Source organism: Schistocerca americana, chromosome 8, assembly GCF_021461395.2.
Source record: "Schistocerca americana isolate TAMUIC-IGC-003095 chromosome 8, iqSchAmer2.1, whole genome shotgun sequence".
Classification (NCBI taxonomy): domain Eukaryota; kingdom Metazoa; phylum Arthropoda; class Insecta; order Orthoptera; family Acrididae; genus Schistocerca; species Schistocerca americana.
The window spans coordinates 520,531,407-520,554,543 of NC_060126.1; the positions used below are offsets into that span (position 1 = coordinate 520,531,407).

At 44.7% G+C, this 23,137-nt stretch overlaps 1 protein-coding gene across 1 annotated transcript in view; it reads left to right on the top strand.

Annotated features, from left to right (window-relative positions):
- LOC124545955 (carboxypeptidase N subunit 2-like) overlaps window positions 1-18,434 on the top strand; it is a 164,700-nt gene extending 146,266 nt beyond the window's left edge. Inside the window, exon 10 of the mRNA XM_047124918.1 lies at window positions 18,132-18,434. Coding sequence (XP_046980874.1) covers window positions 18,132-18,294 — 163 coding nt within the window. The 3' untranslated portion in view covers window positions 18,295-18,434. The remainder of the gene's footprint in view (window positions 1-18,131) is intronic.
- The last annotated feature ends 4,703 nt before the right edge of the window (window positions 18,435-23,137 follow it).

Below are 23,137 nucleotides of genomic sequence, written 5' to 3' on the forward strand. Positions count from 1 at the left end.
TTTGCTTCACACTTCCTTAACTCTTGTGGAGAAATTTTTTCAGTAAGCTACCACAAGAATTCAAAAATCTTAGCAGTAATCCACGCGCTTCCAAATCGAAACTGAAGAATTTGCTCATGAGTAGCTCCTTCTATTCTACTGAGAAGTTCCTTGAAGACTTAAGGTGATTCTTATGTTATACTGCTGATTGCCTTTTCTCAAACTTACGGCTTCACTTTTTTCGGGTTCATAAAACATTTTATTTCATCTGTTATTACTTTTACTTTGCAATTTCCTGTACTGACAAATTCCAGGACCTCGGAGATTTGCTCGTCAATTTTGTCCTACGGAACTAGACGTATAAATAGATAAATAAATGTGGAAAAATAGAAATGATAATGGCCGCACGGAAGAAAGTGACAGACTTAGAATACGGAACGGTAGCTAGAACTAGACGCGTCAAGAGTGTACCGAGATCATCACACTTCTGGCACGTCACCTCTCACCACGGACAACGCAGTGACCGACGACCTTCACTTAACGACCGAGAGCAGCAGAGTTGTCAGTGCTCACAGACAAGCAACACTGCAAGAAATAACTGCAAAAAGTAGTGTGGGACGAACGACGAACGTATGCTATAGGACAGTCGCCAAACAATAATGTCACATCACCGGACCACAGTTGTTCGTGACTGGTTTGAAGTACATTCCAGGCAGAGGGAATCATTTGGCCGCCCAGACCGCTCGACATGGCTGCCATCCATCACTTATGGGATATGATCAAATGGTTCAAATGGCTCTGAGCACTATGGGACTCAACTGCTGAGGTCATTAGTCCCCTAGAACATAGAACTAGTTAAACCTAACTAACCTAAGGACATCACAAACATCCATGCCCGAGGCAGGATTCGAACCTGCGACCGTAGCGGTCATGCGGTTCTAGACTGCAGCGCCTTTAACCGCACGGTCACTTCGGCCGGCGGGATATGACCGAGAGGTCACTTCGTGCACAAAGTTCTGCACCGGCAACACTTCCGCCATTATAGACGGCTGTAGAGGCAGCTTGGCTCAATATTTGTACAGGGTACTTGCAGAGTCCGTCCCATGTCCAGATGCTGCAGTAGGGTGGGCAAAAGGAGGTCCGACACGGTTTCAGGACGTATCTCATGACTTTTGTCGCCTCAGGCACTTACATATGGCGAATTACAGATTCTTACGGAAACTTCGACTCCAGAAAGTACAGGCAGTTTAAAGATGAAAACTTTTGTCCCATTTATTTGTTTGGCCAACGGCTTAGTCAGTGACGCTGATTAACCAAAAAAATCATTAATTTAATTGCAAGAACAACATACAGTGATTCTGGATAGTAATTCGCTCCTCAGTGTAGATCCGATTTCAGAATTCTTGTGCCAGCCACAGTTCTCATGTAGTAATGGTTTTTGGCTCTGAGCACTATGGGACTTAACTGCTAAGTCATCAGTCCCCTAGAACTTAGAACTACTTAAACCTAACTAACCTAAGGACATCACACACATCCATGCCCGAGGCAGGATTCGAACCTGTGACCGTAGCGGTCATGCGGTTCCAGACTGAAGCGCCTAGAACCGCACGGCCACACCGGCCGGCCGTAATGGTTTTTGTAAATGTTGACGGCAGCCTATGTATTACACACTGAGTTTGATAAAAGTCACGGGACACCTCCTAATATCGTGTCGGACCCCCCTTTTGCACGCCGAAGTGCAGCAGTTGTACTTTGGGACGGACTCGACTAGTCTTTGCAAGTCCTCTGCAGAAATACCGTGCCGTCGGTAATCGTGAAACTGTTGCCGATGCAGGAAGTTGGGCACGAAATGACCCCTCGATTATGTCCCGTAAATGTTCTTTGGGTTTTATGTCAGCCGCTCTGGGTGGATACACGATTCGCTCCAATTGCTGAGAATGTTCTTCAAACTAGTCTCGAAGAATTGTGGCCTGGCGACGTGGCACATTGTCATTCATAAAAATTCTTGTTTCGGAACATGAAGCCCATGAATGGTTTCAGATGGTCTTCTAGTAGCCGAACGTAGCCACTGCCAGTCACTGATCCGTTCAGTTGAACCAGAAGACCCTCCTCCACCCCATGAAAACACAGCCCACACCACTATGAAGCCACCGCCAGCTTGCACAACGCCTTTTTGGCAACCTGGCGCTACACTCTTACCAACTGAAATTGAGACTCATCTGATAAGGCCGTAAATTTCCTAGTCGTGTGGGGATCAAATGACAAAGTCACGAACCCTGGAGAGGCGCTGGAGATGATGTCGTTCTGTTAGCAAAAGCACGCGCGTCGGTCGTCTGCTGTCACAGCCCATTAACGTCAAGTTTCGCCGCACTATCCTAACGGATATATTCGTCGTACGTCCCACAGTGATGTATGGGGTTATTCACGTATTCATGTAAAGACTTGTCCTTTGGGTTCACAACGTTTTTACGAGGTCCAATTTAATATGCTGAGGAGCTAGATACACATTTTTGGGGTCAGAAAGAGGAGCGTTCACCATGTTGCATTTCCCACGCAATAATTCATTTCCGATCGGGTAATTTTTCTCATAATAGTTGCATTTTCTATCTTTGCTGGCCCACTTGTCTAGGACGCAGTAGTGATTCCTGTACGGCGAGAAGCAATGCAAATACTTTAAGATCTTCACAACTGCAATTGAAATGCCAACCATCTGAATGAGGACATGGTAGCCCGAAACCGTTTATGCAATTGGCATAAAGCAGTTTAAAACCATTTGCGGGTGGTTGCGTTATTCACCAACAAAAAGCAACAAAATGGCACATTGCGATATTTTTGCTCACACATAATGTTTAAGAACGACTGTGAGATGCTTGAGAAAACATCCGTAGCCAAGCCATCCAACAATAAATTTGATGATGAAGATGATAAAGTCCCATACTCCTTGACGGAGTGTAGGGGAACGGTGCGGGAGACCCGCACCGCCGTACTATGCAAGGTCCTAGTGGAGGTGATTTGCCGTTGCCTTCCTCTGACCGTAATGGTGATGAATGATGATGATGAAGACGACACAACAACACCCAGTCATCTCGAGGCAGGTGACAATCCCTGACCCCGCTGGGAATCGAACCCGGGACCCCGCGCTCGGGAAGCGAGAACGCTAGCGCGAGACCACGGCATGCGGACACAATAAATTTACCAGTTACATTTCAGAAATAATATATTTTTTAGTCTACAGTCCCAATATTTTATTTATTATTTTGCCTACGGTCTACCGGTTTCGGCACACAGTGCCATCCTCAGGCTAAGCCCTGAGATGCAGTCGTCAAACACGTTTCGCAAGTAGATGTATCAAATAATTATCGCATAAATGTCCTGTACCAAAACTGGTAGACAGTATGCACAATAATAAATTAAATATTGGGGCTATATACTAGAACCTACACTGACGGAAAAGAATCACAACAAAAAGGAGGAGTTGCGAGACATAAACGGAAGTTGGTAGGCGTGTTTCTACACCTGAAAGATGATGTCTCTTCAGATTTGGCGCCATTCCTATAAGAGCGCCGCTAGTAGCGCCACTAGGAGGATGGGGATGAGGTTTGCTTTAAACACACGCCGTCAGGAGCGTTAGGTACGCCCCACCCTCACCTACCTTGGCCTCACCATTGACCGTCACCTCACCTGGATCCCTCATCTCCGCTCCATCCAATCCGAAGCCCAAAACCGACTCCGACTCCTCAAATTCCTCTCTGGCCGGACATGGGGGTTGCACCCCTCTACCATCCTCCACACCTACCATCCGTCCCATTCTCTGTTATGCCAGTCCAGCCTGGATATCTGCCCCCCCCCCCATCGCCCAACTTCTATAAGTCCCTCCAGATCCTTGAGCGTCATGCACTCCGCCTCGCCTTCCGTATACGCCTCCCGTCCCCCACGCGGATCCTCTATGACCTCATCCCTTTCCCCCATCTGCTCCTATTCCTTGAACATATCCGCATCCTCCACACCTCCCACTGCCCTGATTCCCCCACCCCCTGGTTGCTCCTCTCCTCTCCCGTCCCCGCCCCCTGCCACGTCTTCACCGTTGTGTCCACCCTACCCTCCATCTCTACACCCTTCATCTCCTTTCCCAAGGTGGCTTCCATCAACTCCCCCTCCCAGATGATGCCCTCTCTCCCTCCATTTATCCCTCCTATCAACTCTGATCCTCACTCCCCCTCCTTTCCTCTGTCCTTTTCCCGGGCTCCTTCTCCCCCCCTTCCATACTCTTTTTTCCCCACCTCGCCTCTCTCTGCCCCCTTCTCTCCCCCGAGTCCTTTCGCATTTCCCTCCTCTGCCTTTTCTCATTCCCTCTCGCGTCTGCCCTGCCCCTCTCCCCCTTATGAGTCCTCTCCCTCCTTGGTTCTGCCCCCCCCCCCTTTTTCGTTTTTTCCTCTCGTCCCTCCTTGTTTTTCCCCCTCCCCCACATCCCCCTCCACCCGTCTCCCTTGGCTCGGGAGTGTCATCTTTGTGCCGCCATCTTCGTGCAGTGTTTTACAGTAAGTGTTTTACAGCGAGTGTTCCGTGTTGTGTGTCTTTTGGGAAGTGTTGCGAACAGCCATCATACTGTCGCTGGTTGTGATTTTTTATCTCTTGCGAACAGAAACCAGACTGTCGCCATGTGTTTTTAATTGCGTGTCTACTATGTTACTTGTCTGATTCCTGTGTATTTTATTAACATTGCCAACCCCTTTGCTTTCTGTTTTAACTTTCCGCATTTTTCCGCCATTTTACACTTTAAGTCACCGTTTTATCGCCTGTTTTTCTTGTTTCTTTCCTTCTTCCGTTTTTAAAAAAAGTCTGTAGGCTGTAGAGCAGCGTACTAAACTGCTGCCAGCCCGCCCCCTTCGGGGGGGGGGGGGGGGATTGAAAATCAATAAAGCAAAAAAAAAAAAAACGTTAGCTACGTCTGAGACTTCACGCGGCGAGTTGGCGTCAGTCAAGAACGCCTTTAAGGCGACAAAGGCGCTGGTATCAACACCTCGCTGAGTTTTAACGAGGTCTTGTAAAAGGGCCACGAGAAGCTCGATGTTGCTTGTGCAATGTTGCAGACAGACTTGGCAGTAATGTAGCCGCTGTACTTGACTGCTGGCAGCTGTGATTACCAGAATGTACGGTCGCAAGAAGACCGGCCTCAGGACGGCCACGTGGCACTACAGAGAGGCAGAAACCGTTGTGTTCGGCGTGTATGGCTCTGCAGCGCCGTACTGCTCCTGCATTACAAATTTTAGCAGCAGCCGGCACCACAGTGACACAACTAGCCGTTACAAATAGGTCACTTCAAGGGGATCGCTCCGAGCTGTGTAGCGTTAATTCCACTGACCCCAAACCGCCGCCATTTGGAATTTCAGTGCCGTCAGGAAAGAGCACATTGGAGGACAGCGTGGGAGTAGGTTGTGTTTTGTGATACAATCCGGGTCTACCTCGGTGCCAGTGATGGCCGTATGTTGGTTAGTAGGAGGTCATTTGAGGTCCTGGACTCAACCTGTCTGTGTGCTAGACACTCTGGACCTACGCCTGGAGTTATGGTCTGGAGCGCGATTTCATGTGACACCAGGAGCATTCTGATGGTTATCCCACGAACCCTGACTGTAAATTTGTACGTCAATCTAGTGATTCGACCTGTCATGCTACTTTTGAACAGCACACCAGGCGGTATTTTCCAACAGGATAACGCTCGCCGACATACCGCTATTGTAATGCAACATGCCATACAGAGTATCGACATGTCGCCTAGGCATGTTCGATCACTAGATCGAGCACGCATGAGACGACAACTCGACTGTCATCCACAACCAGCGTGAACTGTCCCTCCATTGACCGACCAAGTGCAACAAGCCTGGAACTCCATCCCACAAATTGACATCCGCCACCTGTAAAACACAAAGCATGCCCGTTGCATCCTTGCATTCAACATTCTGGCGGCTACATCGCTTATTTATGTACTAGCATCTCACATTTGCAACGACTTATCTCACTCTTAAATTAACCGGTCATCTTGCAATGATAATTAGTGAAATATGTTACCTAAACTAATATACTATCGAAATTTCATTACTGTACATTAATTATTTTTTGGTTTCGCGATTTTTTTCTGTCAGTATGTATCTAAGATGTGTTAGTCGCTGTTCCAACCGACGGTCTATCCATAATATGCATTTCACAATTATTGTTGTACTTCCTTAAACACGTAGCTTATGTTTTAGGAATGTGGTTGGGGAAAGCAGTAATCGATTGTTTAGAAACTTACGTGTGTATCTTAAATAAATGAAAATTTAAAATGATTTACTTAATCACAAGAAACACTTAGAAAACCTTGTTACATAATATGAACTATATGGCTGGTTTCTGATTCAGCGTAGTTCACAACCTACGTAGAACCGACTAAATAATTGAAACGTTTCCGGAACCACACAATTCGTCGTCCCTAGGCCCTACCGGTGAAGTTACATTTTTTTAATCTGCTGCAAACATGAGGACAATTTAAATCTTTTGTGTAACATTTTACAATGAAACAGCATCAGTGTCAAACTAGGAAGAATAGAAAGTACAAGGGAACTAGAGCGAATGAAATTAGCCGAAACCATGACGAACAAAGAAACCGGAAAAACTGAAAAATACAGAATGCAGAGAAGATAATGGTTAAAAGTACGATGAACAACGCAACGAAAAGGAATGATACCTTTAATAGTAAAACAAAAATTGAAACCAATGTGAATGAACCCGTTCATACCAAACTGAACGGAAAGACTCGCATGTACCAACAGCCTGTTACGATTAGGTGATGGAAGTCGTGGTATACTCCTAATACCGTGTCGGCTCTCCTTTTGCACCGCGTAGTGCGGCAAGTCGACCTGCCACGGACTCAACGCGGCATTGGTCGTGCCCTGCAGAAGTATCGAGCCACGCTGCCTCTATAGCCGTCAATAATTGCGAAAGTGTTGACGGTGCAGGATTTTGTGCACGAACTGACCTCGCGAATAAATAATTGATGCGACTGATGTTGGGCGATCTAGGTGGCCAAATCATTCGCTCGAATTGTCCATGATGTTCTTCAAACCAGTCGCGTCGCCCATAAAAATTCCATCGCTGTTTGGGAACATGAAGTCCTTGAAAGACTGCAAGAGGTCTCCAAGTAGCCGAGCATAACCAAATGACCCGGTCTATTCCATGCAAAATACGCTTACACCGTTATCCACCCACCACCAGATTGCACAGTGCCTTGTTGACAGCTTGGGTCCATGGCTTCGTGGAATATACGCCAGACTGGAACCCTACCATCAGCTCTTACCAACTGAAATCGAGACTCATCTGAACAGGGTACGGTTTTCCAGTCGTCCGGGGTCCAACCGACATGATCACGAGTCCACAAGAGGCGCTGCAGGCGACGTCGTGTTGTTACCAAGACACCCGCATCGTTTGTCTCCTGCCGTAGCCCATCAACGCGAAATTTCGCCGCCTTTCCCCAACCAACACGTTCGTCGTACGTCCCACGTTGACTTCTGCTGTTATTGCAGGTAGTGTTGCTTGTCTGTTAGCACTGACAATCCTACGCAAACGCCGCTGCTATTTACTTGAAGGCCATCGTCCACTGCGTTGTCCGTGGTGACAGGTAACGCCTGATATTTTGTATTCTTGGTATTCTTTTGGCACTGTGGATCTCGGAATATTGAATCTCTAACGATTTCCGAAATGGAATATCTCATGCGTCCAGTTCCAACTACCATTCCGCGTTCAGAGTCTGTCAGTTCTCGTCGTGCGCCCGCAATGACGTTGGCCACCTTTTCACACGAACCATCTGAGTACAAACGAGAGCTCCCCCAGCGTACGCCTTGTGTACGCAGTACCACCGCCATCTGTACGTGTCTATACCCCTGTGCCATGACGTTTGTCATCTCAGTTTATTTCACTAGACAACATTCATTTTTGAAATAATTCAGTTTTCATGTCGCTAATAAATGCTCATTTATCTATATTATGTACGATTCTGTAAAATTTACTGTATGAAATTACTTAATCTCGACATGGTATCAATGAAACAAATAATGATTACGTACCTTACAGCAAGTAACTTAACAAATACACCAACGTTCCAAAGTCAGTAGAAAAGTTGCCGCTATTATGTATCATTCCCGACACCCGGCTTCAGTAGTCCTTTCAGGTTTTCCTTCTTTCTATCCTTTCTTGCCCTGGTTACAACTGCGACAGTAAAAGTATCACGAAACAGTGGCCACAGTTTGTAGAAAAAGTAAACTTCGTGAGATAAAATAATGCAAAAAGGATGTTGGTGATATGGAGGAGTTGTATTAGAAACAGACAACAGTGTTGCAGGTGAATCTGCCCTCAAATCCTCGCTAAAAAACTCAGACGACCTCTCTGTCTCTTTCCAATTTACCAATTACCCAGTCCAGGCCAATGAAAGAATCACGATAGTAGACTGTTTTAGTCTCACTAATCGTGCACAAGCTGACATCTACACATACTGAAACTGAAATATCTGGAATTGGTGCTGAATATTATTGCAACATGAACAGAAAATTCTGTGTGTACATTGACGAAATTACACCTTCAAGCTAAGAAGCTTTATGATGATCATTGTTTTGGAACCACACTGTACATTGAAAACACGTTTTGGAACGCATTTCTCCAGTAAAGTGGTAGGATGCACAAAAATCTTCCGAAGTGCTTTAAAGCTATTATTGCAAGTAGGAATTATTAAGTGCGACATCAGTTCTACGCTGAGGCATTGATAATTTACAATTGAATGAGCTCTTCAAAGTTGTTATTCGAGACTTTTCCTACGTAAATAAAAGATCCAGATGTAGTTTCAGCAGATCTCTAATTGTTAAAGACATGTGGGCGAAAGTAGGACACATCATAAAGCCTGATACAAAAGAGGACGACATGAAAATAGTTAGAATAAACACACATATCCTAAACTTCCTATAAAATTACCATATACACAAAACAAAATCTGAAAATTGGCTGCTACTGAATGATCAAGTGAATATGACTAACCACTTACTGTTTACACTGACTTATCATATAATAGACAATAATCTCAATAGATGATCATAAATTCCATTTCTCTCGCAAGTATATAAACGAAAAATAGAAAAGAAGGAGAAATATAGTAAACAGTAAAAAATAGCAAATATAGAAATAAATAATTAAAAAATAAAAAGGTACACACACACACAGGACTGACGGCACATCAGCACATATAGTCACAGAATTAACAATTAAAGACAAGTAAGTCGGCAACAGTTACAGAAACGAATGACACTCTAGATATAGAAAATGGTAGTTACAGTGTTATATTTCGAAAACAATGACCACAAAGAAAACTGCAAACTTTCAACCAGTGCGTCATATGAAAGAAAACTATTTGGCTTAAAAATAATGAATTACACGCTGATCTGTAAGTAGTTTTCTTTTTATTTATTGAAACTTCAGTGAACTATAACCTGTACGTGCAAACGATGATCTATACGCACAAACGAGAAAATCGTGTAATATTTCAGGACACCTACTGAAAATGCCTTGTATCTAAGGCGAAACGCGTCTGGATGCATGTGTTAAACAGCTAAAACTTAATGTGCAACAAGTAAAAGGCACTTTTCCTTTGAAGTACTGCAAATTACTTGTGTTATCATTTTTTCTTGCAGTTTATCCACATCGGTGCAGTACTTTCCGAGTTTCATTGTTTGACCAGCATAAGAACAGTGCCAAAACCCAGACATGGGTAGTAATTACCATTTTGACTGTATGAGACTTCATCTCCAGTTTGTGTCATGCAACCAGTATCCACAGATGGAGGGGAGTGGGTATACAGTGTTACACGTCTCGTGGCCCCGAGAGAAACTGAACCTTTCAGGTCTATGAAAACCAAGAAGACAGCACTGCAAGGCAGCGGTGTCTTTGTGGAGGCTCAGACCACAGACAGCCTGGGTATGAAACTTCCTGGCAGATTAAAACTGTGTGCCGGACCGAGACTCGAACACGGGACGTTTGCCTTTCGCGGTCAAGTGCTCTGCCAACTGAGCTACCCAAGCACGACTCACGCCCCATCCTCACAGCTTTACTTCTGCCAGTACCTCGTCTCGGTCCGGCACACAGTTTTAATCTGCCAGGAAGTTTCATATCAGCGCACACTCCGCTGCGGGGTGAAAATCTCATTCTGGAAACATCCTCCAGGCTGTGGCTAAGCCATATCTCGGCAATGTCCTTTCTTGCAGGAGTGCTAGTTCTGCAAGGTTCGCAGGAGAGCTTCTGTAAAGTTTGGAAGGTAGGAGGCGAGGTACTGGCAGAAGTAAAGCTGTGAGGACCGGGCGCGAGTCGTTCTTGGGTAGCTCAGCTTGTAGAGCACTTGCCCGCGAAGGGCAAAGGTCCCGTGTTCGAGTCTCGGTCCGGCATACAGTTTTAATCTTCCAGGAAGTTTCATATCAGCGCACACTCCGCTGCAGGGTGAAAATCTCAGCCTGGGTATCCCTTAACAGACCCACTGTAGGTGGAGATGGCGGCTGGACAGCTGCCGTTGCTAGCGGAGGCAAGGGAAAGAGTGTGAGACATACCCCACACTAAAGACCTCGTCCGTAAAATTTGTGACACCAACGCTCCTATCCATATAGAACTGTTTTGAGCTGGAAGAAGATTCCTAAATTTTTGCTAGAAGATGCTCCTTAACGAGTGTCTGGCCGACTCGTCTCAGCTTTCTTGCAGTTCCACAGTGATCTTCAGGAATTATTCTTCTTCGAGGTTCCACACACTCTACAAACAAATCCCTTTGCCATCTCAAAAAGCGGCATTCGTGTCCTTTCTGGCGGATTGTGTCTTTTGTTTCTTAATTGTTTGGCGAGGCAGTGAGACATCACACTATTGACGAGTATTTCGTCTCCACATAAAAATAGGAAACCTAAGCCTCTCTGGCACGATTCTGTTCAGACCATCTTTTAGATTCTCAGAAAGAATTTATGGAATCTAAAAATCATAGAACTTCAGGTACATTTATTAATTAGTAAGGCTCTGATGCAAAATTGCTTGACAACTGAGTAGTTACAAAATACCAATTTTCAGACATTATTTTGTGAATATTTTTAACCAGCTCATTGCTGTCTACAGAACTACAGGTGAGGGTAAATCTCTGCCGTAATCAGAGAGGAATCCGTGCCGAGTCTGAACTTTGATTCATTTCGTGAAGTGTACTCAGATGGCTCGTTTGTAAAAACACTCTCATCAAGGTCTCGGATCCCGATTCAGCATACAGTTTTACACAGACAACGAGTGTGTACACTGCCGAAAATAAAAATTAGTACACCTTTTTAGAGCTTTTCGCTTCATTCAAGATTTATTGTTGCAACAGTGCACATGGAGTACATGAAATGATTACATTTATAGATCAACAGCACAAGCGTTTCAGAGGTACCATGTATCAACCCATAGTGAAACACCATATTACAACGTGCTGTAGCCTCCACAGGGGGAAATTTGGGCACTGACCATCGCATTCAGGGCAGAGATGGCGAATACTATCCTGGGGTACGTTATTCCACGCCTACTCGACCTGTTCATGTAGCTCTGTAAGAGTTGTAGGTTGACGAGTCGCAAGCGACGCTTCTCATCCCATCATATCCCACACGTGCTCTATTTGAGGCCAGTCATAGATCGTGATGGCCAGGGAAGTTGCTTCACGTCTTCCACAGCACGGTGAGTTTCATTGGTAGTGTGTGGGTGAACACTGCCCCGTAGGGACAACACATCACCACCCTGCGGCAAGAACGGCAAAAGATCGGGTCCAACAACATTCTGCACGTACCAAACACTGATTAGCTTGACCTCCAGAAACGGCAAAGGTGGACGAGAGCTGCAGCTCACCGCCCCACAGACACTGAGTCCCGGGCTGGCGCCAGTGTTCCTTGGACGGATGCACTCTGGGCCACAGCATTCACCAGGTCTACTTCGTACCCCAAACGAACATCACTCGCGTGCAGGCAGAATCTGTTTTCATAGCTGAAGACCACGGCGCGCCATTCCATCTTCCAAGTGATCCTCCGATGGCACCAATCGAGCCGTACACGTCGGTGTCATGGCGTGTGTGGAAGTCGGGATAGCGGTGTACGTGAGCGTAGTCCCATTGCTAATAACCGCTTCGCCACAGTTTGTGTTGATACGTCTGCGCTCACAATCCGTCTTATCTGTGCTGTGGCAGCTTGAAACTTCTCTATTTCATCCTCTATTTAATCCTGCCCACCTCCGACACTGCTAACTATTAACTGCTAACTGCAAGTCCTTCCAGTCACAGAGTCTCTTGGCGAGGGCCAGAGCGCTGTCAGTGACATTAATGCTGCCAACATAAAAACATATAAACAAGCAACTTACATAGACCTCCGGCTCCCCTCAAAAAAATTTACAAAGTGTTTTACGCAATGGCCAATACTAAGATGTTAAAATTTTTTATACACTCCTGGAAATGGAAAAAAGAACACAATGACACCGGTGTGTCAGACCCACCATACTTGCTCCGGACACTGCGAGAGGGCTGTACAAGCAATGATCACACGCACGGCACAGCGGACACACCAGGAACCGCGGTGTTGGCCGTCGAATGGCGCTAGCTGCGCAGCATTTGTGCACCGCCGCCGTCAGTGTCAGCCAGTTTGCCGTGGCATACGGAGCTCCATCGCAGTCTTTAACACTGGTAGCATGCCGCGACAGTGTGGACGTGAACCGTATGTGCAGTTGACGGACTTTGAGCGAGGGCATATAGTGGGCATGCGGGAGGCCGGGTGGACGTACCGCCGAATTGCTCAACACGTGGGGCGTGAGGTCTCCACAGTACATCGATGTTGTCGCCAGTGGTCGGCGGAAGGTGCACGTGCCCGTCGACCTGGGACCGGACCCCAGCGACGCACGGATGCATGCCAAGACCGTAGGATCCTACGCAGTGCCGTAGGGGACCGCACCGCCACTTCCCAGCAAATTAGGGACACTGTTGCTCCTGGGGTATCGGCGAGGACCATTCGCAACCGTCTCCATGAAGCTGGGCTACGGTCCCGCACACCGTTAGGCCGTCTTCCGCTCACGCCCCAACATCGTGCAGCCCGCCTCCAGTGGTGTCGCGACAGGCGTGAATGGAGGGACGAATGGAGACGTGTCGTCTTCAGCGATGAGAGTCGCTTCTGCCTTGGTGCCAATGATGGTCGTATGCGTGTTTGGCGCCGTGCAGGTGAGCGCCACAATCAGGACTGCATACGACTGAGGCACACAGGGCCAACACCCGGCATCATGGTGTGGGGAGCGATCTCCTACACTGGCCGTACACCACTGGTGATCGTCGAGGGGACACTGAATAGTGCACGGTACATCCAAACCGTCATCGAACCCATCGTTCTACCATTCCTAGACCGGCAAGGGAACTTGCTGTTCCAACAGGACAATGCACGTCCGCATGTATCCCGTGCCACCCAACGTGCTCTAGAAGGTGTAAGTCAACCACCCTGGCCAGCAAGATTTCCGGATCTGTCCCCCATTGAGCATGTTTGGGACTGGATCAAGCGTTGTCTCACGCGGTCTGCACGTCCAGCACGAACGCTGGTCCAACTGAGGCGCCAGGTGGAAATAGCATGGCAAGCCGTTCCACAGGACTACATCCAGCATCTCTACGATCGTCTCCATGGGAGAATAGCAGCCTGCATTGCTGCGAAAGGTGGATATACACTGTACTAGTGCCGACATTGTGCATGCTCTGTTGCCTGTGTCTATGTGCCTGTGGTTCTGTCAGTGTGATCATGTGATGTATCTGACCCCAGGAATGTGTCAATAAAGTTTCCCCTTCCTGGGACAATGAATTCACGGTGTTCTTATTTCAATTTCCAGGAGTGTATTAATGATATCAAATATATCAGATGCACACAATTAGTAATATACCGTTGGTCAATAAAGCAAAATTGTCCTCAGTCCTAATCATTCATCAGAAGAGAAGTCTATGACAGTTTTATGCACAAAGGCTTGGACATTTGTCAATTCATTACACGGTGGTGCTAACACGCTAATCTCGTCTTCACTGTCATTTCTGTATTTGCTTTGCAGCCTAGCGTTACGCTTTTCACACGCCATGATTATCACAGTATTTCACACGATAACACAGAGAAAACACAATTTGAAAAGCAAAAAATTGGAAGACACACTAAGATATCACTGAAAATAATCAATTAGTTGCAAACGCGGCTACGAAATACTTAGTGCAAATCCACGTGCGTGCCACAACTGCTTTGCTCATTACAGTATAGTACAACAATATAGTACTAAAAAGGAAATGCGATACACAACTACGCGCTAACAGTAAAGAATAACTAATTTCTGATCATGCACTAATTATTCAAACTAGAAGAAATTCAGAAGATTCCATTGAAGTATCCTCGGCTAAGGGTCGACAGGTGAAACATAGATGTTTCGCTTCTGAAACTGCTGAATGCAACTGAACCTTCTTAAACTGCTGAGTGCAACTGAACGTACTGTCTCTTTACTTGTTTTTATCATTACAACACTGACATACAGAATTTTCCGTGACAAATACGACTCACACTTATTCTATTCATTTAATGCCCACAATATACAAGCGCAACGCAATCTGACTGCAAATAATTAACACAAAAGAATGGCCCTGAATTAGAATAAATCCTAACAATAACCCGCACATTCCGTAAGTCACTTACCTCGCAGAAAATCTTCATTGCAAGAACTACAGCAAGTACAGACAGCTAAATAAAAAGGTTCTAACTAGTATAGATTAGACTAGATTAGATTAGATTAATACTTGTTCCATAGATCTTGAATACGACACTTCGTAATGATGTGGAACGTGTCAGGTTAATAAAAGATGTCTGTACAAGATATTACATTACACAAAATATTGCATGACACTAATGTTTAAGTTGTTTGTTTTATTTTTTTTTCCCCTCACTTAATTTATATCTAAAAATTCAGCCAATGAGTAGAAGGAGTTGTCATTTAGAAATTCTTTTAATTTGTTTTTAAATGTTGGTTGACTATCTGTCAGGCTTTTGATGCTGTTTGGTAGGTGACCAAAGACTTTTGTGGCGGCATAATTTACCCCTTTCTGTGCCAAAGTCAGATTTAACCCTGCATAGTGAAGATCATCCTTTCTCCTGGTGTTATAGCTATGCACACTGCTATTACTTTTGAACTGGGTTGGATTATTAACAACAAATTTCATAAGTGAATATATATACTGTGAGGTTGCTGTGAGGATCCCTAGATCCTTAAATAGATGTCTGCAGGATGACCGTGGGTGGGCTCCAGCAATTATTCTGATTACACGTTTTTGAGCAATGAATACTTTTCTACTCAACGATGGATTACCCCAGAATATGATGCCATACGAAAGCAGTGAATGAAAGTAGGCATAGTAAGCTAATTTACTGAGATTCTTATCAAATTTGCAATAACCCTAATAGCATACGTAGCTGAACAGACGTTTCAGCAGACCATCAATGTGTTGCTTCCAGTTTAACCTCTCATCAATGGACACAACTAAAAATTTTGAAAATTCTACCTAAGCTACAGACTTCTGTTCAAAGTCTATATTTATTACTGGAGTTGTGCCATTTACTGTATGGAACTGTATATACTGTGTTTTATCAAAATTTAAAGAGAGTCCGTTTGCTGAGAACCACTTAATAATTTTGTGAAAAACATCATTTACAATTACATCACTTAGTTCTTGGTTTTTTGATGTTATTACTATACTTGCATCATCAGCAAAAAGAGCTAACTTTGCATCTTCATCAAATTGGAATGGTAAGTCATTAATGTATATCAAGAACAGTAAACCGAGCGAGGTGGCGCAGTGGTTAGCACACTGGACTCGCATTCGGGAGGACGACGGTTCAATCCCGTCTCCAGCCATCCTGATTTAGGTTTTCCGTGATTTCCCTAAATCGTTTCAGGCAAATGCCGGGATGGTTCCTTTCAAAGGGCACGTCCGATTTCCTTCCCCATCCTTCCCTAACCCGAGCTAGCGCTCCGTCTCTAATGACCTCGTTGTCGACGGGACGTTAAACAACACTAACCTAACCTAACCAAGAACAGTGAAGGCCCTAAGACCGAAACCTGTGGGACCCCGTACTTAATAGCCCCCCAGTTTGAGGAATCAGCTGTTGTTTTAACTACTAATAGGCATAAGGTTAGCATAGGAAAGATTTTGTTGCAGAGCAAACACAATGTATTTAGCAGATTTTACCTTATTCATGTGACATCCAGTTCCAAAAATTATATAATCATCAATAATTCCAGTGTCCAAACATTAGCAAATACATCAATCATGATTTTACAATTCATGTCCAACCAATACTAAATCTCCATGGCGGAAACACGCCCAAACCGTGCGCTCGCTCATTGCCCACCTCCAACACTGCTAACTATTAACTGCCAACTGCAAGTCCTTCCAGCCACAGAGTCTCTTAGCGAGGGCGCAGAGCGCTGTCAGTGACATTAATGCAGTCCGTAGCGCTGACAACATACAAACATATAAAGAGGCCACTTACAAGCTGAACGATCTGCGACTGCTGCCCTTAAAATAGGACGATCCCGGCGAGCGCCCTGCTGTTTGGACATTCAGAACCTCACGTGACTGCTTATAGCGGTAACATTGCACAACTGACGCAGTACGTGCACCTTGTGTGGCAGTTCTCCAACAGGACACTTTCGCCACTCGGAAGGCCACCATTTGAGCCCTTACAATCTCGCTGAGTTGACTGTAGGAAGCACAAGTGTGTCTCTGTTGTCTGGTTGTCTGGTTGCTTCACACGTTTGCCTCGCACTGAGCCTTCCAGCTGTGAGCACAGATGGCGCTATGTTAGCTGTGTCACTAACAAGGGAACCTCCCCATCTCACCCCCTTCAGATTTAGTTATAAGTTGGCACGGTGGATAGGCCTTGAAAGACTGAACACAGATCAATCGAGAAAACAGGAAGAAGTTGTGTGGAACTATGAAAAAAATAAGCAAAGTATACAAACTGAGTAGTCCATGCGAAAGATAAACAAAAATTAAGGAAAACATGAACTTAGACGCGCCGTGGTCCCGTGGTTAGCGTGAGCAGCTCTGGAGCGAGACGTCGTTGGCTCAAGTCTTCCCTCGAATGAAAAGTTTACTTCCTTTATTTTCGCAAAGTTATGATCTGTCCGTTCGTTCATTGACGTCTCTTTTCACTGTAATAAGTTTAGTGTCTGTGTTTTGCGACCGCACCGCAAAACCGTGCGATTAGTAGACGCAAGGACGTGCCTCTCCAATGGGAACCGAAAACATTTGATCGCAAGGTCATAGGTCAACCGATTCCTCCACAGGAAAATTCGTCTGATATATTCTATACGACACTGGTGACGGGATGTGCGTCACATGACAGGAATATGTTGTCGACCCACCTAACTTGTGCACTAGGCAAATGGGTAAAAAGATTCTTCTACCTTGCCCGATTTAGGTTTTCTTATTGTGGATGTGATAATTACTCCCAACAAAGTGATCACATCGGACAGACAGATAATAATTGCCTGAAAATAAAAAATTAGACTTTTCACTCCAGGGAAGACTTGAATCAAAGAAAATAAAATATTCGTTCAAGGGAAGACTTGAACCAAGGACCTCTCGTTTCACAGCTGCACACCCTAACCACGAGACCACGGCGCTCCTGAGCTCTCATTCTCCTTGATGTTGCTTATCTTGTGCATGGACTACTCAGTTTGTATATTTTGCTTATTTTTTTTTCATAGTTCCACACGACTTCTTCCTGTTTTCTCGATTGATCTGTGTTCAGTTTTCAAGGCCTATCCGCTGTACCAACTTGTAACTAAATCCGAGGGGGGTGCGATGGGGAGGTTCCCTTGGAAGCTATATGTTGGCGGACGACATTGAAACCGTTATCGGTACACCTACTATCAAACCATTATCAGTACGTTTACTATCCCCCATATGGCGTATCTCGTCATCTGATTATAATCGATGTTGTCTTTCGAGGCGCACTATTTTTTTCCGGCAGCGTACATACTCTCTCAAGTGTGTAAATGAATCTCACAGATCTCGTTTCTGTGTGTGGCAGGTGGCTGCGTGATCACTCGTCGCAAGTGTGGGACGCCTGGCCAACTTGTCGTGGGCCTGGGGACCTGGGCGGTCGCAACATGCACGAGCTGGGCTTCGAGGAGCTGTGCGACGGCCAGTGGGCATCCATGGTGCGCCTTACGCCTCGCATTCCCGTCGCCTGATGGCGCCACCAGCGGGCCTCCGAGGAGCTGCTCACGCATTACGTCACCATCGCCACGCGTGGATCTCTGTGAAGCACTGCACATGGCACCTCCTCATCGCCCAGTGGTGCCACCAGCCAGCGTCTGTGGGGTGCCTCATTCTGTACACCCCAGCCACCTGACAGTACCATCAAGCAGGCTTTCCGTCCATCTCTTGGTAGTCCAAGGGGCCGCACAGCACTTGGGTCCTCTCAGCTCCTACTGATCTACAAAGTCTTCTGTTATATTCTTGAACATCCTCAAAAAAGTGCCAGAAAAAGAAAACACAGATAAGAAATCTGACTGATATTGATAAAGAATCAGACTAACACACAGACTGGAATTTTGGTGATGATGATGATGATGATGATGATGATGATGATGATGATGACATGTCAGTGTCCCTGTCGATCCAACGCAGATACGGGACAGCTGGCGGCTAGATATTACCAAAAAAAAAATCACTAAACAGCCGCATGTTTTCAGAAGTTGTTATTTTATTTACCTGACCAGTTTCGGCATCTCATTAGCACTCCATGTATAGAGAATCAGATACATCGATGCATGGATAATCGGAGCCACCATTACCTGGATTCTGTGGATTTTATAATGTGTACACATCGAAGATTTGATGACTCAAGTCTTCGAAGTAAACACTCCACAAAAACCGTTATGCGCGCATCGATGAAACTAATTCTCTATATGTGGTGTGCATAGGGAAGTGGAGATGGCATTAATGAGATGCAGGATCTGCTCGTTTAAACAAAATAGCACCTTCTGCAGACATACGGCGGTTTGGTGAGTTTTGTTTGGTGAATATGTCAGTTTGGTCGCGCGACAGCAAGCTCTTTAGCGTCAGTACTAAAATTTTGTGAGACGAGTGTAGATAAAAAGGAAATTATTAAAACGTGAACTACAGATATCAAAATTAAGAACGTCCTAAATAACACACAAACACACAAACAAACAAGAACAACGGGAATCACGTTACCAGACCTAAAATCTACAGTAAAAAGAGAAAAAGCAGTGCAAAGGGTGAAAGTTTGCAGTGCCGTTTCAGGCTGAATATGATACCTTCTTTATGCCAGCAATTTAGGTCAGAGAGGCTTTTCATTAATGACTAAAATCGTTCTGCCAAGTCGTTTCGATCTGTTTCTGCAGTTCATTTCTATCTACGTCCATAGCTTTCTGGAAGACACAAATGATCCACTCGGCAAGAAATTTTATACCAAGATAGTGAGAAGAGCATTATGTGTTGTGCAGTGGAAAGGCTTCTGTATTGTGTGTAGTATATGGTGCGGCTTTGCCTTATTGGAATGCAGTCATAAGGTTTGATGCAGGGTTTACTGTTGGCAGCATTTGTTATTTCCAATGCTTGGCGTAAAAGGCACATGTGGTATAACGTGTTTAACCCATTTTTAAGACAATTGCTCCACATGGAACACTCATACATGTACACGAGTGATCAGTGCTTAAGACTGTGTGCTCTGCTACCGTTTGATCATCCTTCATACATTTTTTTCCTTCATCAGCTTGCTTGTAACTATTTACCTGCTTTAGCAATAGTGGTGTGCACATTCGGTTGGGGCTATTCTCCGTTGACTAGTCGTTACCGGAGTCTTAGCACTCGTTTACACAACGTGTGGGGCAGTTTGCAGGTCGGCTGTGCCATTCGCCAAATGCCATGGAGCCGGTACGTGGACCATTGTGCTCTAAACTTGTCTTGCGGTACGGTTCTCCGTCCGCACCACAGCATGTGCAAAAAACTGGCCCACGTTGAGAACTGTAGATAATACGGCATACCATCACCAAAGGCGTGAACGGATAATACTGATGAAAGGTGAAGAACACACAACTTTCACAAAACATGGAGTTTATCTATATCCGTACCTTTCTTATGGGAAACCCTGAATTATACAATAGCCAATATATCCGTAACATGCATCAAGAGACAGCGGAAATATTCACAAATTGGACGACAATATCATAATTATTTATGCAAAACAAAGAGAGAACTCGCACAAGAGATCATGTAAGTCTGCAAATAGCTACAGTAGGGCTCAGTCCCTGTTATTAACCATGTAGTTCACCAAGATCGTGGAGCAAAGGCAAGACATTCAGAGCAACATTTCTCTACATAGGAAAGTGGTGTCCTCAAAATTTTTAAGAAGGTGCCAACACAATTACCATTCCAAGTATGAATCAAGATGCCCGAGAAGAATGTAATCAACGAGAACGTGAACAAACTTGCTATATGAATTAAAGTAATCATATTATCATTCAGTAACAAGCGACTAGGACGATGAAATGAAGATCCATGGAGTTCCTTCAAGCTGCCAGACTGAATCCCATCCACCTCCCAAGCATGGTGCTAGAGTCCTTCACCGCAAACTGATAGCTAACTTGTAAGACAGCTAACGGATCTGTAGTATACTTTTCCCAAGAGCAGTGATAATATGAGAGGCACTATGCCAGTCATCTACCATAGTTTCACAGTCGTGTTGACCACCTTCAGCGCGATCAGAGTATATGTCCCTGTGAATCTCACAGGGCGACCTGCCACCAGTCCACACCATTTTGGTTGTACTTCGTCCATTTTACAGCTTGTGGTTTCCCGTGACATAAAGGGTGGAAGGCGGCAGCGATGAGTTGCTGCTGATTGTCAGTGACGCGACGCTAATGGCTACAAATTACCCCAGTGGGGAGACTAGGCTGACCAGATTTCAGAGACAAAAGGCAGAGACGCTTGTGTTTATACCTCAGCTCGTTACCACACTTGAGCTTACCCTTCGTGTCAGTTATGATATTTTGAAATCGATAGCAGGCTTATTACGATGAAGCAGCTGAAAAACCCGTGGCAAGAATGTATCTTCATTTTGTGAATTGGGATGGAAAATGTGCGTATACTACACATAGATAAGTTTATTTTCTTCAGAAATAAAAAAAGATCAATACATACTTTTTACTGTAATAGCCCGGAAATATTTTCTGCAATATTTTCTCACTTACTAAGTATTTAAGTACAATTTGTTAGTTCTAAAAACTAAGTAATATTAACAGTCAGTAATCAGGTGGAAATTATGCATTTCATATTAAAATTTAAAATTTCAGACTGTTAGGACAAAGGTGCGTGCGTGACAAACAATATTCAATAAGCATTGGTAACGTTCGCCGCATCGCTCACATTGTTCAGAAAATTATCTTCCATATAGCTGCAGTCCCGTTTGGAGAAATGGTTTAAATTAAGTGATGCTCCTTTATACCTCGTTTGGTTTTGTTTTTACTCGTTTTGAGGGCCATTTAGAGTGGAAGGTCGACAAGTTAGAGGTGGGAGTACACGATACGTGCTTTTCTTTTCAACGTATCTCTTACTCTCTCCCGTGGCATAAGACGAGTTAGACCAAATGTAGTAGGCCTATATGCTGTGAAAATATATATTTCTTTAAGTTCTAGTACTTCTAGGAAACTTGTTTTTCACAAATATTTCATTAAATGAAAAATATTGTTGCACGCATTGTGTTTCCCGATTAAAAACCGTGACAATTATGCGTCCCGAATGATATACTCGGGACTTTTATGTGAAAACGGGGACTGTCCCGGCAAAACTGGGATGTCTGGTCAGCCTAGCGAAGACCACCTCAGCAAGCTGACGATTAAAAATTCGTATCCTTCCTTCAAAGCCCCAATGGCAGTGTACTCGAATAAAAAAACAGCTAGCCACGTGATCCTCGCAAATATCCACGTCAGCTCCACAACAACGACAGAAACTGTCCTTTTTCGACGTACATTTCTGTCGCGTCCACGACTGTCCCTGCGACAGGGTGGTTTTGGAATATCTAAAATACCTCAAGAACATACCTAACGCGTCTTTCGCACCCCTTAGCACCTGAGCTGTTGTGATGCATCTTTCAGCGTGTGTCACGTATTGGACCAGCTACATATACCTATAATCGTAGTAAGTAAATGTTGGTTCAGTTCTTGCTCGTATTGATTCGTAGTTGTTAGCAGAGAAAAGAACATAAATTGGAACCAGTGAAACGGTACTTTTCGTTTGCTTTATGTGTACTTCATTACGAAGCAAGGAACCCACTCTAAGACACTACTGCACACTTCGGTAATTGAATGTCGTGTGGTTTAACCGCGTAATACGGTAACTGAACGAAGTCTCCAGAGTTCAGGTAACAGAAGGATTGGGGCATTTCATGATACCCAAAGGAGCCGAATTCTATTTCAGTACTAGAAACATGTTGCAGATAGAGGGGAATCGAAGCAATGTCGAGTTACCGTTACAATCTCAGCGACTCTGTTCTCATCTCAACTAGTCAAAGCAATCAAATACCTCAGTATCCATTGGCAAGAAGCTCTCAACCTTTCCTAAAACAGGAGGGTGATAAGGAACGTGATAAGGATCTATTATATTCGCTTGCCCCAGCAAGTTAACAATAGGGGCGCCACAATGTGAATCAAATTAATGAACAAGACAGGCGGACGCAGTTTCTACCCGCGTATTGCAGGGTTGTGATGAATCTGCATATTTCTGTCTCATCTTCACTTAAATCTAGTAGACATAAATATTATTTTTCGATCATGGTAAAAAAGGTATTTTCTTGTCTTCTATCTCGTTCAAAATGAAGCTATAAACCCATTTGTGAGATATCTCTGGCATGATATACAAAATGACATTTACTTAGTCCAAATTTTACCGGAGAGCCAGCGCAAAGCATCTTCGTGCTTTTACCTCATTATACTTTGTATTACAAGTTTAACAGTGCAATCAGGATCTCATCGGAGCAAATAGACTAATGTGATGAGAAAGAAATCTAAC